Source organism: Toxorhynchites rutilus, chromosome 3 (assembly GCF_029784135.1).
Source record: "Toxorhynchites rutilus septentrionalis strain SRP chromosome 3, ASM2978413v1, whole genome shotgun sequence".
Lineage (NCBI taxonomy): Eukaryota > Metazoa > Arthropoda > Insecta > Diptera > Culicidae > Toxorhynchites > Toxorhynchites rutilus.
The window spans coordinates 189575252-189593558 of record NC_073746.1 but is presented as its reverse complement, the minus strand read 5'-3'; the positions used below and the strand labels follow the sequence as shown (position 1 = coordinate 189593558).

General features: G+C 39.0%; 2 protein-coding genes across 2 annotated transcripts; both read right to left on the bottom strand.

Annotated features, from left to right (window-relative positions):
- Positions 1–127: 127 nt before the first annotated feature.
- On the bottom strand, positions 128–16888 carry LOC129779593 (probable cytochrome P450 303a1). The gene is made up of 5 exons (XM_055787155.1): positions 16610–16888; positions 2981–3022; positions 1826–2924; positions 1189–1306; positions 128–461 (listed from the first exon to the last, which is right to left on the bottom strand). The coding sequence occupies exons 3-5, from the start codon at positions 2887–2889 to the stop codon at positions 141–143; spliced, it is 1503 nt and encodes a 500-aa protein (XP_055643130.1). The 5' UTR covers positions 2890–2924; positions 2981–3022; positions 16610–16888; the 3' UTR covers positions 128–140.
- Positions 7541–8392, bottom strand: LOC129779594 (uncharacterized). Its single transcript, XM_055787156.1, has 3 exons — positions 8322–8392; positions 7953–8260; positions 7541–7891 (listed from the first exon to the last, which is right to left on the bottom strand). Exons 1-3 carry the CDS (start codon positions 8356–8358, stop codon positions 7739–7741), a joined length of 498 nt encoding a protein of 165 aa, XP_055643131.1. The 5' UTR covers positions 8359–8392; the 3' UTR covers positions 7541–7738.
- Positions 16889–18307: the final 1419 nt, after the last annotated feature.

Genomic DNA, 18307 nt, shown 5'->3' with positions numbered 1-18307 from the left:
GCACTGAACCAAACGATTGGTGCCCAATGAATATGAATTTGTGTAAAGTAATACTAGGAATGAGGAACGACTGATCAGCAAGGAAGTCATCATATGTAAAAAACTAAAAGATTAGTTATACTGTTAGCAGATAACTTATATTACGAAGCGCATCTAGGGACTACAAGAGCAGCGTATTGTCGCACACTCGGTGTTGCTCCATCTATAGGTTCGTCTAATGGTATTGGATCACCTTCCGGGACGAGAAAATAGAACGATTGCAACAGTATGGTAATGAACAGGAAAAGATTCGCTCTGCCCATCATCTCTCCCATGCAACGGTGTCTACCTACGCCGAATGGTTGGAAATGGGGTGGTGTTATAATTTTTCCGTCCTTGAGAAAACGCTCGGGCTTAAATGTATGGGGATCGTCCCACTCATTTAACATCATTCCGCGAAACATTCCCACTAGCATTGTATCCTGAAAATAAACACAAAATATGAATGAATTATAAATAACGAAATGCAAAATAAACAATAAAACATTGATAAAAATGTAAATTCTCTTAGGGTAATCCATACGAACGGTAATCCAAGCGGTTTCAGATCCAATCTGAATTATTTTGACTACGTAGGACTACGTCTGTGTCTAATGGTGCCAAATTAGGAAATATGTCACGTTTCTACGAAGTAGTGACTAACATTAATAACCTTTTTTGATGTGGATCAGCGCCGTCAATAATGAGCACCTAACGCAATGGCGAGGCACAATTACAATCCAATGACAAACTATAGTTACGACCCATCTGAAATCAATCACCATACAAAATAAAGGCCAAAATTTCTCTCGTGCGTTACTTCTGCGCGTCAGTGCAAGCTCACAGAAGCGATTTAGTACAGAGCTCATAGCGATTTTGTACGGAGCTCATATCGAATATACCAGAGCTGAGACGTTTGTCTTCCTAAGTTACGAGAATTGAGAGAACGGATAGATTGCTTAGAAAAGGTCTTGCAAAATTTATACATATGCCTCTGGCGTTGCATGAACCCATTTCACAACGAAGCTGGTTTAGAAGAAATACTGCTATATCAGGCGCAAATGATTAGTAATTAAACCTGTATAACTCATTCTCATTGAGAACCACATGTGTGCACAATGCTAGGCTAAAATGAAAAATCATGTGTCATGTTAATTATGTTATTATTACTTTGGGGATGTCGTATCCACATAATTTGGTGTTACGCAGCGCTCGATGAGGAATACCGAAAGTATTTGACATGAACATGCGCAGGGCTTCGAGAACCACGGCTTCAGTAAACGGCATGCTGGAAATAAACAATGTGTTCATTATACGTTATACATTATAATAGCTAACGTAAGATATATATATATATATATATATATATATATATATATATATATATATATATTATTATTATTATTATTATATATATATGAGGCATTTATATATATGAGAGATAAAGTTCATAGAGTTTTTCCGGTTTCAATCGAGTTATTAACGTTCAGGTAGCTTGTGAAAAATATACTCTCTATGGTAAACATAAATATCAGTGCATAGAATCTGTTTGCAATTTTGGAATTTCAAGGATACATAAAAGAATATGGCCAGACTGCAAATCCTTCTCAACGGTTTCCGAAGCCAGGATTCAGGAAAAAATTAAGTCTTTGGAAGTGTGATCTAATCTTCTTACATAAGTCACTGAAATGTATTCGATGAACGACTAAATTATGAAGGATTGTATCTTTTCATAGGATAGAACAAACTAGTGAACATTCAGTATAACAAACGCTAAGAACTTTTTCCCACATCTTATACATTTTACCTTGTTCGGTCTTCTAAAGTTGGGCAACGATCTCGGCCAATTACTTCATCTATTTCAGTTTGTACCTTCCTTTGCGTTCCAGGTTGTCTTATTAGATAAAGGAATGCGAAACCAAGGGTTTTGGTAGTTGTTTCCGATCCGGCTATAAACATGTCGAGGCAAACAGCTAATAGTTGCTCTTGAGAAAAACTTTCTCCTTTCGGTTGATCTGACTGCAGTATTTTCAGATACACGTCCATTAAATCTCTTGGTTCATCATTGATATTGAATGTCTTTTTGTGATTTTCTACCTCTTTCCCCACAAATTTATGCATATGTTCGTGTATTTCGACAAATTGTTTATAACCAGAGAATTCGGGAGCGATGAATCGCAGGAATGGGAAGTGACTAAAAAGGGCTCCCATCATATCAATTTTCGTGAACAGCTCATGCAATAAACCTTGAAGGCATTTCAGATCTTTATTATTCTTATTATATCTTATACCAGCCATCATCAGCCATAGCGTATTCAGGATGTATACCGAAAATACGCTCTGCATCTGGACGATTGCAGTTCCATTTCCATGATTGACCAAATTGTGAAACTCTTCACGTAAACACACTGCTTCATTTTCGATTATGGCGGCCATCCCTTTCCGGGCGAATCCAAATTCCTTCAAATGACGTACAATGAATCGTCTTTGTTCTTGCCAAAACTCCTCGTCAGTTAAAAGAACGCCCCTCCGCAATCCCCAGGTTCTCGTTTCATAGAAGATTCCCGTTGGTCTGCCATCTAAGTATTCGTTACTCATCATTTCACGTAATGAAGCGCCAGAAACGGCAATCACGGTCTTGTCTTTGCCAAATTTGAAACCGATCAAGCCATTGTGTTTGTAACGGGATGCTATTGATTCTATTGCTTTGCATAACATGCCTTTTTTCTGACGAACAATAGCTATTTCCAATGCACTGCCAATGAAAGGGTACCATTTTGGTCCAGGTGGAAAGTTTTCCGGCTTTTTACAGTCACGGTATAAAATTATAACAAATAATACAACGCAACATACAAAGTAGTACCAAAACATTGATTTTCAACTCTTGAATTGAAGAAAGGATGTATCTGTAAATAGAGGAAATATTTTCATTTGTGTTCACACATTAATAATTCAGACCTACGCATTGAACTCTTGAAGGCAGTTTGTAGCGTGGGAAGTGTTTCTGAAACGAAAAATAAGATTAGTTTTGACGGAATTAATCCAAATTATCAGGTTATAGTTAGTATATTTAGTTTTCTCATTCGATCAAGTAACTTATCCATCACTGGAATTATAAATTTCTGAAACTATACTATTTTCTAATTTATTTATTTATTTTATTTATCCAGTCTTCGCCAAAAAATTGTCGGACAGACTAAAATTCAATTTTTGAATCCTTATAACAAATACATTTCTAGATATATCGAATTCAAACAAATAATACACTTCATTGAAACGTTGGCAACAAACATCCAAGGGATTATTTCCACAGCAAGGGCGTGAGGAACACGGTCGAAAGCTTTCGAAAAGTCCACGTAAATGGCGTCAACCTGCTGCCTTTTCTCAATTTTGTCAATCAGCAGAGACACGTAGCTCATGAGATTTTTTTGTAGTAGACCGTTTTTCAACAAACCCATGTTGTTCGTTCACGATGATGTAGCGGACAGATGGGTATATGAGATCCAGCAGCATACTTTCAAAAACTTTCGGCATGCAGCTCAGAATAAATATTCCTCTGTAATTTTGCACATCGTGGACGTCACCTGCTTCAAGAGTAGGAATAAATCTTACAGCTCAATGTTGGGAAATGCACTTTGTTGACTTTTACAAGAAAAAGAGCACACTTGAACAATACTGTTAAGCTGGGAAATCAACCCATCAATAGATGTCAACGTGTATGAGACTTAGGCGTGGTCTTAGATTCGAAACTAACCTTCGTTGATCATTATCATACAATTATCCATAAAGCAAATAATATGCTGAGCTTCATCAAACTCCTTACTTACCATTTCCACGATCCCTACACAATAAAAAGACAGCATTGAATTTGTACAAAAACAATTTTTATTATTTGCACTTCGTAAACTATGCTGGTCTTCATATCATCCCCCTCCATATGCGGCACGCTGTATGCTAATCAATATTAGAAGCCTAAAAGAACTCTGCCATGATTCTATTTATTATTGACATCATATCACAACGATTGTACTCAGAAGAAATATTAGGAAAACTAAATTTTTACGCACCGATTAGGCACCTGAGAAACCCTAACATTTTCTACATAGATTACCGAAGAACGAATAATGCCAAATATAGTCCTATTAATCGTATGATGAGCCACTGTAACGAACACAGTGAAATAATTGATGTAACCATGTCAAGGTCAATGCTTAAAGACTATCTGAATAGAATAAGATATAGTTGAACTTCACTGTAATATTAGGCTGTCAAAAAAGTCCTGCAGTATTTCCACGAGGTGTCGTTGTAAGCGCGTAGTTCTAGTTGTATTCATTGTATCGAGTCATACTATAGCTTGTTGGAAATGTATTTTTGCGCGCTATAATATAGTCCTTGACAGTGATTTGTTTGGTTAAGTCGTTCGTAAGTTATAGTGTCGTAAATATGGAGCAAAATAAAGAGAAAATCCGACATATTTTACAGTACTACTATGACAAAGGCAAAAATGCATCTCAAGCTGCCAATAAAATTTGTGCAGTTTATGGACCCGATACAGTTTCCATTTCCACCGCACAACGATGGTTTTGAATTAGCCGAGAAAGACCGGCATAGTAGCAGCCGTAGCATCGGCCAAGAGCTGGGGATAAGTCATCAAACCGTTATTAACCATTTGAAGAAGCTTGGATTCACAAAGAAGCTCGATGTATGGGTGCCACACACGTTGACGCAAAAAAACATCTTTGACCGTATCGACGCATGTGAATCGCTGCTGAATCGCAACAAAATCGACCCGTTTCTGAAGCGGATGGTGACTGGCGATGAAAAGTGGGTCACTTACGACAACGTGAAGTGCAAACGGTCGTGGTCGAAGCCCGCTGAAGCGGCTCAGACGGTGGCCAAGCCCTCATTAACGGCCAGGAAGGTTCTGCTGTGTGTTTGGTGGGATTGTCAAGGAATAATCTATTATGAGCTGCTTCCCTATGGCCAAACGCTCAATTCGGACCTGTACTGCCAACAACTGGACCGCTTGAAGGTAGCACTCATGAAGAAGAGGCCATCTTTGATAAACAGAGGCCGCATTGTCTTCCATCAGGACAACGCCAGGCCACACACTTCTTTGGTGACGCGCCAGAAGCTCCGGGAGCTCGGATGGGAGGTTCTTTTACATCCGCCGTATAGTCCGGACCTTGCACCAAGTGACCTGTTTTTGTCCATGGCGAACGAGCTAGGTAGTCAGAAGTTAGCCACAAAAGAGGCCTGTGAAAATTGGCTATCCGAGTTTTTTGCCAATAAGGAAGCGAGCTTCTATAACAGGGGTATTATGAAGTTGGCATCTCGTTGGGAACAAGTCATCGAACAAAACGGCGCATATTTGACTTAAAACAGATGATTGTAACTAATTTTATGAACAAATGAAAATTCAAAAAAAATACCGGAGGACTTTTTTGACAGCCTAATATTTATGGGTGACAAGTTTAAAGAAATACAGTGTGGATGTAAAAACATGACGTTGACATTAGTTTGGTGTATGATAGGAATTTTTCTCCGTTCTTGGTTCCATTAGTGAAATGGAGGAACAACTTTGGACGTCGGAGACCTTGCATAATTTTTCTATTTCTGGGTAATACACCCAGTAAAAGTATTACTTGTTCGGAAGAATGAAGATCTAGGCTACATGGTTGGTGATCCAAATCCTTATATGAACGAAACATATATCACTCTCCCGTACAAATCAATTGGTCAGGTAGAAATTTATAAGCGATATGTGGCTTCGAATATAACACTGCCACTAGGGTATCCGTGGGGAATATTTTTTCGCAATATAAAGAACAGTACTTCTGGATTTTGATGTCGATGTCTGTCAAAGTCCTTCTAGAGATGTGACTTTATCTGAAGACCATTCAAGAGGATTGTCTACTTTCACAATAATGGCTGATTTAGGCGGATTCATGGGGTACTCATTGGGAGAAATCGACTGGGATGAAAAGGTTATTGGAAAACTCGGTGGTCATGTTAGAGCTGTGTTTTCTTAATAACCATAATATTTATAGTATGTGTACTTTGTACTATCACCATCACCTCTTTGGATATTAGAACAAGAAATTGAAAAACGAGATCCACCTCTTTTGAATAAAAATGAAGAATTAAGTTCAAAACGAAAACACTTTCGTTGCGAAATGTGAAGAAATCGACAGCGTAAGCCGAGGAAGAGGATTTTATATAGTTCAAGCAAACAAGATCTCCGTTTCAGTTAAAGTGATTTCATTTTACATAGTGCTTATACAATTCCAAATCCACATGTCTTAGAAAACACTCCAATTCTTTTGTGAAAAGTTATTTTTTTTAGTTTTATGATGACAATTGAACAACAGTTTAAAAAAGACCAGCGGTGTAAGATCACGTAACTAAACAAAAAGTGAATTCAGTAACAATTGAAATGAAAATATTTGCGAAACAATTAAATTAAATATAAATCGATTTTATTTCAATTTGAGGATGAGAATTGAAGTTGTTCAGGCCACCGCTCAGCGCAGCGCACTGAAGGGACGAGCGACAGCATGGCGGAGGAAGGAAGACAACGAGAGGAACGACGAGAATAAGGATACAAGCAAAGGATACAAATGCCAACATACGCCCCACTCGTGGGGAGAGTGCATTGCGAGCGCAAGCAACTTGCACTGCGTGCAGGGAGAAAGGACTTCCTTTCAAACGAAAGAATTGAAGTGGACAATCTGTCTCAAGTGAACCTCATTGAGAGGCTGGTTAAGATCATTCTTAATCACGTTTATAAACCAACTCACCTTACAAAAATGGAATTTGCGATTTTTTTTTATGTAAAAATGAAGTAGTTTGGAGTTCAAGACCCCTATTTTTCCATTGTTCTGACCTAAAAGATCCAGAAGTTTTGATCTCTAGACACATGATAATTGACAGGCTTCTAATAGTCATACCCGAACTCTCTTCTAAAGACTTCTCCATAAATCCATTGTACCGATTGCAACGCATCCATCAGCTGAAAGAGCATCTCTGGAATCGCTGGTCTCATGAACATTTGGTAGAGCTCCTATTGAGAGCAAAATGGACAAGAAAGGAATTCAACGTGGTTATTAATACAGTCGTCCTCCTAAAGAAATACATGGTTCCAATTCAACAAAGAGAGATAGGCCGAGTCGCACAAACCGACCTTTGATTTGAAGGCCTAGTTCAAGTCGTGGATATAGGTGTTGGCGATTCAACTTTTAGAAGACCGATACATAAACTAGCGCCACTACAAATTTTGGACAACGCATCGATTGGAGACAAAAATGATGTTGATCATTAGCCTTCCATCTGCCGTGGGAGTATGTTCAGTCCACCGCTCAGCGCAGCGCACTGAAGGGACGAGCGACAGCATGGCGGAGGAAGGAAAACAACGAGAGGAACGACGAGAATAAGGATACAAGCAAAGGATACAAATACCAACATACGCCCCACCCGTGTGGAGAGTGCATTGCGAACGCAAGCAACCTGCACTGCGTGCAGGGAGAAAGGACTTCTATTTCAACCGCCAAAGGAAGAGGTTTATTTCGCGTGCTAAAACATTGGAAAGCAAGAAGCTAAAAAGAAAGTGGTAATGTTTGATTTTGTAAATTTGCTGTAAATATAAAATGTGTACAAAAAACCAAGTGTCTATTTTCGCTATCAACCGATTAATCGCTCATTCGCTGATTGAGTGTCGAGTTCAGTAGTAATTGAACCCCCCGAAAAGCTCGGTGATGTAGCTATCGCTTTCATCCATGGCATCAGATGATGATGACGTAGTAGTTGAAGAGGCAGCATTAGCGTCAGCGTTGTTGAGTCGACATATACGGTTCCATGTTTCTGTAATGAAACCCTAGAATAATCGAATGCATCAGTACAATTTTGCATATAATTTATTATTCATTTTGACTTACCTGAATGAGCTCCTTCTCTTCGACATTGAAAATAGCTGAATTGACAAAATTCAGTCTTGGATCCATGTACAGAGCCATTCTGAAAGCTTGAGACAGTCGTAGTTTGGAAAACCTGCTCTGGAGAGTTTCAGCGAGTTTGATAGCCAACGGATTTTTATGAAATCGACGAACTTTGCCTATGGCAATCAACCATGTTATGTAAAAATCTGAAAGTGACACATGTGAGCCCTGCAGATTTTGAGAACATATGTACACTGGCTTGAACGCTTCTGTATAATTTTGAATAAACTCCCAATGGCTAGAAAGATCTGTAACGAATAAAATCTTGCAGGTAAATTACAAATATTTCAGTAGCGAACCTGATAATACCTAGTTCAGCAAACTGTTCAGCCAACTGACGGTTCATGCACAAACGGGATCTTCAATGAAAATTCCAGTGCCTCTTTCAAACTCAAAGATCCTTGTCCCGTGTATGTCGCTGAAATGGGTGCGATATACTATGCTCTAGGGATCATTGAAACACTGCCCATCGACCATTATTTTATTTTTTCAGACAGTCTCAGCTCAATAGAGGCAGTCCGCTCAATGAAAGTTGATAAACGCTCATCTTATTTCCTAACAAAGAATAAGACAACTATTGAGTGTTTTGGTCGAATAATTATTCAAGATTACCTTAGCATGGGTTCCCTCTCATTGCTCGATTCCGGGGAATGAGAAAGCGGACTCGCTAGCTAAGGTGGGCGCTTCTGAAGGCACACTTTTTGAAAGGCAAATTGCTTATAACGATTTTTTTCACATTCCTCGTCAGGACACACTTGTTAGTTGGCAGCGCATGTGGAGTGAAGATGAGTTCGGTCGCTGGTAACACACGATTATCCCTAAGGTTTTGACGAAAGCTTGGTTTAAGGGATTGAATGTAGGTCGTGATTTCATTCGTGTGATATCTCGGCTTATGTCCAATCACTACAACCTAAACGCGCATCTCTATCGCATTGGGCTCGCAGCAAACAATCTTTGTGATTGTGGCGATGGCTACCACGACATCGAGCATATTGTCTGGTCGTGTATCCGGTTCCATGCTGCTCGCTCTCAGCTCTCTAGAGCACTGAGAGCAAAAGGCAGACAATCGGATATCCCCGTCCGGGATATCTTAGGTAGCCGTGATCCTGATCTTCTGCTTCATCTATACCTGTTCCTCAGAAACGCCGATGTCAACGTTTAATGATGTTTCCTTCGTTGTGTCCCTATTTCATATCCCTCCTATCCGATCTATAAACTTTTACTTAGTCGCGGCAATACATACACATCCTCTTTACAGATACACGGGCCAAAGGTTGTGCAGTCCACTGATCATTCAACAAGAGCCAAAGGTTGTACCACTCATGACAACTCTACACGAGCTGATGTTTGTGCCGGCTAGTGACCATTTTATCCTGGATTACTCGAGTCAAGAAGACGCACCACGCTAGATATGGGGTACATACTAGGGGGCGTTGCTGATTAATGATCAGCTGTATCCCAATAGGAAGTATCCCGTGTCGGGCACACGCACAGAGCATTGGAGACAGCAACATCACAATTACGAAAACACTTGTAATACTAACCTCGAGCCAACCGCGAGTAATCGGTTACATAGTACTAACATAGTTATAAGGCAAACATTGTCGAAATATTGAACGGTTGACGCCATATGAGCCTTAATAAAACGCCATATGAGCCCTAATAAAAATATATATTTTGGATAAAAAAAACTGTTTCTGCTTTAGAAAGCTGCTTACCATTTCATAAATACCGCCCCACCGCGTCTGGCACCAGGTTGGCGGATAAGAGGCATTGTGATGACCGAAACTTGTTGTGTATTTGATGTTTTGCATTTTTTCGCTATTTCCGTTATTTCCTTAATAGAATCGTTGTTTTTATTTACTACGTCCAGAACAGCTAGCTGCAACGTGTGTGCCGCACACCTGATGAGATTTAATCGCTCTCTGAACGCCTCGCACAGGCTGGCCGTAAGTGTGTCGTTTGTCTCGAAATTTTCTTCGCTATCATCAACTTCTCGCAAATATAACATGACCAACTCCTCCTTCAGTTTTCTGACGGCTCCCAACATATTGGCACCGTTATCTACTACCATTGAAAATACTTGGTCGAGGGTCATTCCGTAGCTTGTCAACGTATCCATTGTTTTTTGTTTCAGTATGTTGGCAGTCTGACTCTCTTTGATCTCAAGTATGCCTATAATATGAAGCTTTTCTTTAACGGTAAGATTTTGTTTGTGTAGCTATGTACTCAAACAAAATCTTACCCAACGTCCGAATGACAATCTCGTCGCGTATGCAATATAATTTTTGATGACTTTTCGGCACATATGGGGTCATAACTTCACGAATGTCTTTCAAATGTTCGAGAGCAAAAAAAACGGTTAACATGCGGCCATAGCGCTCACCATTCACAATTACCGTCTCGCCGTCCTCATTTTCAAATAAATACGGCCCGATGACTCCACCAGACCATAATGCGCACCAAACAGTGACTTTTGGCGGATGCAATGGCCTCTCAACAATCACGTGTGGATTTTCTGAGCCCCATATACGGAAATTTTGGGTGTTCACATAGCCAACGAGCTCGAAATGTGCCTCATCGCTGAAGAAAATTTGATGCGAAAATTCAGCATTTTGCTGCTGTTGTTAGTTCACCCAATCGACGTATGCCCGACGCATTCCATGGTCACCACGCTCTAATTTTTGTACCAGTTGAACTTTATATGGATGTAGGTGCAAGTCCAAATGCAAAATTCGCCACAATGATGTGTTTGACAAGCCCAATTGCTGAGCATGCCGTGGAATCGAAACATTCGGGTCATCCTCCACACTGGCAGCAACAGCAGCAATATTTTCGGCCGAACGCACATTACGATGATGCACAGGTTTCACAATATCCGCTACGGATCCAGTTTGTTCGAATTTACGCAGTACATTAGCGATTGTGTGCTCTGAGGCCCTCCATGACGACCAAAATCCGTCCGTAATGATCGAAAAACATTTGCCGGTTTTTCATCATTTTTATAGTATAATTTAACAAAATTGACACGTTGTGCGATGCTGAAACGATCCATATTGTAAAATGGCAGACATTCAACTAACGATATGACGCTTTGGTTGACAGCTATGTCAAACGGTTGTCAGCGCAGGGCTGTATACTTTCGGGAGCCCGAAATGGAAAACCCTGTATAATGTGTTTGTATCATAATGAAAATCTAGTTATTTTTGAATGAAAATTATTTTTCCCAAATCAAATTAGTACTCTATGTGAATGAAAATCTTTTTTGCCTTCTTCTTGGATGGCGTTAACGTTCCCTGTGGAACTTTTGCCGTCTCAACGTATGCATTAACTAGCGTCATTTATTAATATTAGGCTGTCAAAAAAGTCCTGCGGTATTTTTTTTTAATTTTCATTTGTTCATAAAATTAGTTACAATTATATGCGCCGTTTTGTTCGATGACTTGTTCCCAACGAGATGCCAACTTCATAATACCCCTGTTATAGAAGCTCGCTTCCTTATTGGCAAAAAACTCGGATAGCCAATTTTCACAGGCCTCTTTTGTGGCTAACTTCTGACTACCTAGCTCGTTCGCCATGGACAAAAACAGGTCACTTGGTGCAAGGTCCGGACTATACGGCGGATGTAAAAGAACCTCCCATCCGAGCTCCCGGAGCTTCTGGCGCGTCACCAAAGAAGTGTGTGGCCTGGCGTTGTCCTGATGGAAGACAATGCGGCCTCTGTTTATCAAAGATGGCCTCTTCTTCATGAGTGCTACCTTCAAGCGGTCCAGTTGTTGGCAGTACAGGTCCGAATTGAGCGTTTGGCCATAGGGAAGCAGCTCATAATAGATTATTCCTTGACAATCCCACCAAACACACAGCAGAACCTTCCTGGCCGTTAATGAGGGCTTGGCCACCGTCTGAGCCGCTTCAGCGGGCTTCGACCACGACCGTTTGCACTTCACGTTGTCGTAAGTGACCCACTTTTCATCGCCAGTCACCATCCGCTTCAGAAACGGGTCGATTTTGTTGCGATTCAGCAGCGATTCACATGCGTCGATACGGTCAAAGATGTTTTTTTGCGTCAACGTGTGTAGCACCCATACATCGAGCTTCTTTGTGAATCCAAGCTTCTTCAAATGGTTAATAACGGTTTGATGACTTATCCCCAGCTCTTGGTCGATACTACGGCTGCTACTATGCCGGTCTTTCTCGGCTAATTCAGCGATTTTGTCGCAATTTTCGACGACAGGCCTTCCGGAGCGTGGCGCATCTTCGACGACCTCTACACCAGAACGAAAACGTTGAAACCATCGTTGTGCGGTGGAAATGAAAACTGTATCGGGTCCATAAACTGCACAAATTTTATTGGCAGCTTGAGATGCATTTTTGCCTTTGTCATAGTAGTACTGTAAAATATGTCGGATTTTCTCTTTATTTTGCTCCATAATTGCGACACTATAACTCACGAACGACTTTACCAAACAAAACACTTTCAAAGACTATATTATAGCGCGAAAGGTTTTTTTTTCCAACAAGCTATAGTATGACTCGATACAATGAATACAACTAGAACTACGCGCTTACAACGACACCTTGCGGAAATACCGCAGGACTTTTTTGACAGCCTAATACTTAGTTGAGATTTCTTAAGCCAAATAACACGCCTTTTTTTTCGGAAACGTCATCTGATCACAACAATGAAAAAATCGCAGCAAAAAATTCGACTGGACGAAAAAGAAGCCATAATCCTGATAAATGGGACCGAAATGTCCAAAAGCATAACATAATGAATGAAAATTGTAGAAATAATAACAAATACTCCAAGTTTATTCTTCTTCTTCTTCTTTGTTTTAAAGGGGCTTTAAACTTACCAAGTATTGAAATTGCACAAAAAACACACCGAATGACGCTTGGGAGTAGCGAATCATTCTCATTGTGCAAGTTTCGGTGATTCGAACTTTAAATAGTCAATAACGACGCAGGCCACGTCCTTACAGTCACCAGGGGAAGGGAAGGAATGTCAGTATGATATTCGCCACCCGAAGGCCAGAAGGGTCGCCTCTATAGAGTGGTTCCCTAGCATTTATCATGGGAGGGATAGTTGTTAGTGGGGAGAGGTAAGAATCAAGATTCACTGAGTTTAGTGATGTGATTATGTAAAGGCGAACTATCGACCACTCGACGGAGCAAAAAAATCGGAAACTCTCATATGTCACATGGCGCAGTTAACTGTGTGAAACCTAAGAAGCTTTTATGGAGTTAATCGATTTGGCAATTGAAGCATCCATATATCGGGTAAGTTGGGGTGATTTGGACATAGTGGGTGATTCGGACCATCCCTTTATCTCGAAAAGTACGATTTGACTTGAATTTTTATAATTTCATCTCCTTTTATTGTTGAACCGTATGTACCTGGAGGGAAACGGAAGCATGAACAAAGCAAGCACTTCGATTGTAAGAAAATATAACTTTTTCGATATCGGTTTTAAGGTTTTTGATCTAATTGATTCCAGATTTACAGAGGATTACAAAAAAAGGATGGACAAACAATGTTGGAAGAAGGAGGAGCTTGAAAGAGCAACGCATGTCATCGAGGACGGAATTCCTTTGAGTAAGCATCGAAAGAGTTTGAAAATACTCGAATAACAGTGCAAAATCCATGCAGAATTCGAAATGGTCTCAATGCAGTTTTTCTGTTCTGAAATCTTGCCAAGACATCTGGTATCGACCCCAGAACACACTTACTGATTGTAATTTTATCTCAAATTACTTTACACAATCATAAGTACGTTTTATTCCGATGAAGCACACACTGGACCAAACACTTAATTTCAGAAATGCACTATGACCATATAACAAATATAACTATGGCATATGGCACTATGGCCATGTAACAACATTCCTTGAAGTGAATCGTATATTTTTGTCCAATATTGAGCTCATCGGTTCCGGACTTTTCGAGTTTTTGACGCGTATACAAACGAACAGATTATTTTTATATATAGAGAGAGATTTGGTAGTTTGAAGCTTGATATAATGGTAAAACATTATTGATTTAGAGAAAACAAGTGTAGCTTAGTGTTCAATGTGACATTTTTTATTTAGACCGTATTGGTTTGGAATTAGACGATTTGCTTCTTCTTCTTCTTCTTCTTCTTCTTCTTAAATGGCACTAACGATCCTAGAGGAACTTCGCCGTCTCAACGTAGTATTACTTGCGTCATTTTTATAAGTACTTAGTTGAGATTTCTATGCCAAATATCACGCCTTGAATGCATTCTGAGTGGCAAGCTCTAGAAAACGCGTGACCATTTTTTAGGGGGTCCAAATTGCCCCCACTTACCCTACTATCAGTTATTGTCAATTGAAAAAAGGCATGAATAATATGAGGTCTGTACATGAAGTATCGCGAATTTCGGATTTCCGCGGGTTTCCGCTTATATTCGATTTTCATTTTCGTGACGTTATGTTGGTATTCATGTCTCTCACTTTGAATCATTTTGAATATACAGTTTACATTTCGACAGCTGCTTTGCTTGCACGTGTTTTTTATGGCATCTCGAAACAAATTAATTGCTGGATCTTTGGCTTTCAGAAAGCTGCGAGTAATCATAGGCAATTCGATCACGCCTATGGCAACACTATTTGAAGAATACTTGAATCATGGTCGATAAAACCGCCAGCTATTTGTACCACAATAAGTTAGTACAAAGGGGAGAGAATCTGTTGTAATTATCGATTGAGAATCAGTTCGTACCATATTAGTTCACATACTAAGCTGGTTAAAAATCTAAAGATAAGTCATATGAGATCCGAGAAAGCTAATTACAATATGAGTGCCGTCTCCATTAACCCTCTACAGCCCAAGTCCGCCTTTAGACGGGCTTTGCGGATTCTCTATTCGAAATTATTCAACCATTATTTTCAATGTTCACCCCCACTAGAACGTCTTCAGAATATTTTCATCTATCACATATACACATTGTTTTTATGCTGGCAGCTTTCTGCTAGGAGTATTTTAAGTTGAAAGTCGGAAATTCGAGATAAAGGTGGAGTAGGTTTTTCTAGACACATAAAAACTTGGGCGGTAGAGGGTGAACTTTGGATCAGAACCGTATTGTATCGAAAAAATAAAACTGATTTCGTCGTGAGCTTGTAACTATGGGTGAAATTTCTGTTTACCACTACGATTCGAGTGCATTTTGCATTACTGCACAAAATGCAGGGACTGGACTCTGTTGTTCAACTTCGAAGCAAGCCTTAAAAAATCGTTAAAATCGTTCAAAAAGGTTATATTATGATGAATTTTATTAAGGAATTACAATGAAATCGATGAAACAATAGAGGAATATTTTAAAACCCCTTTTCAAAGGCTCTAAAAACGTGGAAAATACCTGCAGTTAAGAATAAAAAAAATCCTTGATCACGATGATGACATCTTCAATTCCCAAATCAGCGAAATTGTCGATTTAAAGTACGAAAGTTTGGAAAATCTTTTCAGAAACGGGATATGGAAATTGGAATCCCCTGACAAAATTGTATTGAACTTATAGCAAAAAATGTTGGAGAATGAAGTTATTTTTTGTACCATAAACTTGCTCCGCGAATTTTATGATCAACCTAACATACTAACATGGAACTTCCAGTTGAATGCCACTGGATGCTGGAAAATGTGTTTAGGGAAAATAAAGGTTCAAAAAGAACAAGCAATGCGGATGGCATTGACCAAGTCCTCTGAACGACCTAGTAGAGGCAGCGATACACTCGGTTAACACGCGGAACAATTTATTGCAGGCTGAAAAATGGTAGGTGAGAGGAGGTATATACCAACAGACAGAACGGAGCGCGACTAGGCTCTGATGCAATTATTACGTATGTGTAAAGATACCTTTGGAAGTGCAAACACGTTTGATGTTCAGTTAATGTTTACCATTCGTATGAATCAATCGATGTGATGAAATGTTATTATCCAATGATTTCAAGAAAGACAAGAAAGTTATTCATAATAAATAAATCTAGTTATTATTTTAGATTTTTACAAGGACACTTATTCTAACAGAATAACTAACCATCATATTCGGGAAAATCCACGATCGATCAGGAAAATCCAAAAAGTTTGCACAGACTAAAGTTTTCAGACTGTGAGATGTGAAAATCTAATACACCTTTACTGAATTGAATTAAAGTTAGTTAAAATTAGTTATTAATCTCATCACGAGGTCTATTGTGAGTCTATTACGAATCATAATAACCACAATTTAAATATAACTGTGGATAGGTGGATAGGTGCAACATAACCACTGCCAAATGGACATTAGACGAATTTCATCGTTCCCAAATGAATTTTATAGTTAAACGGATAGAATCTAATATTGAAGATACTGCTAGTCACTGAATATGATACTTCTAGTAAATTGTTGAACTTAAATACGAATAGCATCGTTACTATTCGCTCACTTGAATTTCCAGTTAGCAATACATAGAATGCCATAACAATATGGCCCGGGTTCACACGTTTCGTAATTGTGATGATTATTGTGCGTTACATAATACATTAGTTTAATGGATCTCGGAACATCCTGAAACCAGGAAATACTATCTGTAATACATACTTGCCGAAATTTTCATATGAATCAGAAGCTTCACTAGAACACTTTTTTTACGCTGGTAACAACACAATATGTGATTTCATATTACTCCGTTGGTTACCGCAATGCCACTTGATATATTCATTAATCAATAACCGCTCTTTTCCACACTTAGTTCACGTAACTCACTTCTTGTGCGCGTAATTGTTTACCCGGTTTTTCACTCGTTCCTGCAATTTTCAAATATGTACTAAGCCAATTCAATGGTTAGTTTCTTCTAATATAAGGTTTTCCCCACTTTTACTTTCCAGGCGAAGCATTGATACCCGCATAGACAAGTTTTTCTTGTGGAACGGTTGAGTGACGATTTAGCTGCTGTAGGAGTATCTATATATTGCAAATGCAAGTTTAGCCATCGGATAGTCTTCATTCTAATTTGATATGTCGTTGCGTGGAACCAGCCAAAATAACCTATCTCTTTTTGGCTACTTCTAACATCAGCAATTGGTGAATTCCTAACAGTTTGTGTTAATTATACAAGACGGAATCTTGTTATAAATAACAATTCTCATAAAGATGAAGTGTATTCACTCATTCCCATTTTCCAGAAATTAGATTCTGCTAAGTGAAATGTTTCTGTGATGATGTTTGATGTTTCTATGATGATCAGACTCTCCATCCCCCTCTCTAAGGGGGGGCTGCCATACAAATGAAACACAAATTTCTGAATTACTCGAGAATTAATCATGCAAACGAAACCAAATTTGGCATGTGGAGGTTTTAGGATGCAATAAATGTTTCTATGGTGGTTAGACACTCCTGCTGCTCTCTAAAGGTGTGCTGTCATACAAATGAAACACAAATTTCTGCATAACTCGAGAACTAATCAAGCACAATTTGGGTTGTGAGGGTTTTTGAGTACGAGAAATGTTTCTATGGTGGTATGACACCCCTCCAAACATGACAATTGAAAATTTTCGGAAAACTCTGAAGGAAAAAGGGAAAATTCGGAAAATTTAATTCCCATATGTTCTACAATTACATAGTGACAAGTGCTGTTAGTCCATTTGATGTTTGCGCTAGCGAAATTGATCTTTGTACGAAACTGGAAATGGATTTTAATGTGATGAAACGCACGCATATATCTTCTTCTATCTATACAAAAAAAAAGGATCGCCGGATGTGTAAGAGCAGAACTCGAGGAAGGAATTGTCCGATTTAGGGCTGTCTTCATTCTATCATATTTTCTGTATAAAACATTCATTCCATGTAACGGAGAAACATGTTATTTGCAAGTGGTTGAAAAATCTTGAACGAGAATTATGTCTTAAAATAATCTGATATTATAATGATGAGTTTTGTTAGAAACACTAGGAATTTTATAGTAAAAGGTAAATTCAACGGGATCGATTAAAAGATAAATCAATGAACAGTTCTGCGATTGGACTCATGAACTTGCTCATAGTAAGAAAACGTGAATGTTTGAAGGTATTGATAACAAAAAACAAATCTCGCGTAACTTTTGAAAAGGTCCTATGTAACAAATGTAAACACATCGAGTTAATGGATGCACGCTATTAGTTTTCAATCATTGAATGTATTACAAAAACAATCGTTCACGTATCTATCTATCTATTTAAAAAATATCCAATGTACAGATTCGAATTTTAAGCACCCGGCTGTTACTTCGGACGCCACTTTCCTCCGATGGCTGAAACGTCC

Bases quoted from the DNA above. Each gene is read 5' to 3' on its own strand.
- LOC129779593 (XM_055787155.1), bottom strand. From the start codon at position 2,889: ATGTTTTGGTACTACTTTGTATGTTGCGTTGTATTATTTGTTATAATT. The intron at 1,307-1,825 runs GTAAAATGTATA...GTTTATTTCCAG, and splicing joins ACTTTAGAAGACCGAACAAG to CATGCCGTTTACTGAAGCCG. The intron at 462-1,188 runs GTAATAATAACA...GTTTATTTTCAG, and splicing joins GTGGATACGACATCCCCAAA to GATACAATGCTAGTGGGAAT.
- LOC129779594 (XM_055787156.1), bottom strand. From the start codon at position 8,358: ATGAACCGTCAGTTGGCTGAACAGTTTGCTGAACTAG. The intron at 8,261-8,321 runs GTATTATCAGGT...TATTCGTTACAG, and splicing joins TGAACAGTTTGCTGAACTAG to ATCTTTCTAGCCATTGGGAG. The intron at 7,892-7,952 runs GTAAGTCAAAAT...CGATTATTCTAG, and splicing joins AAGAGAAGGAGCTCATTCAG to GGTTTCATTACAGAAACATG.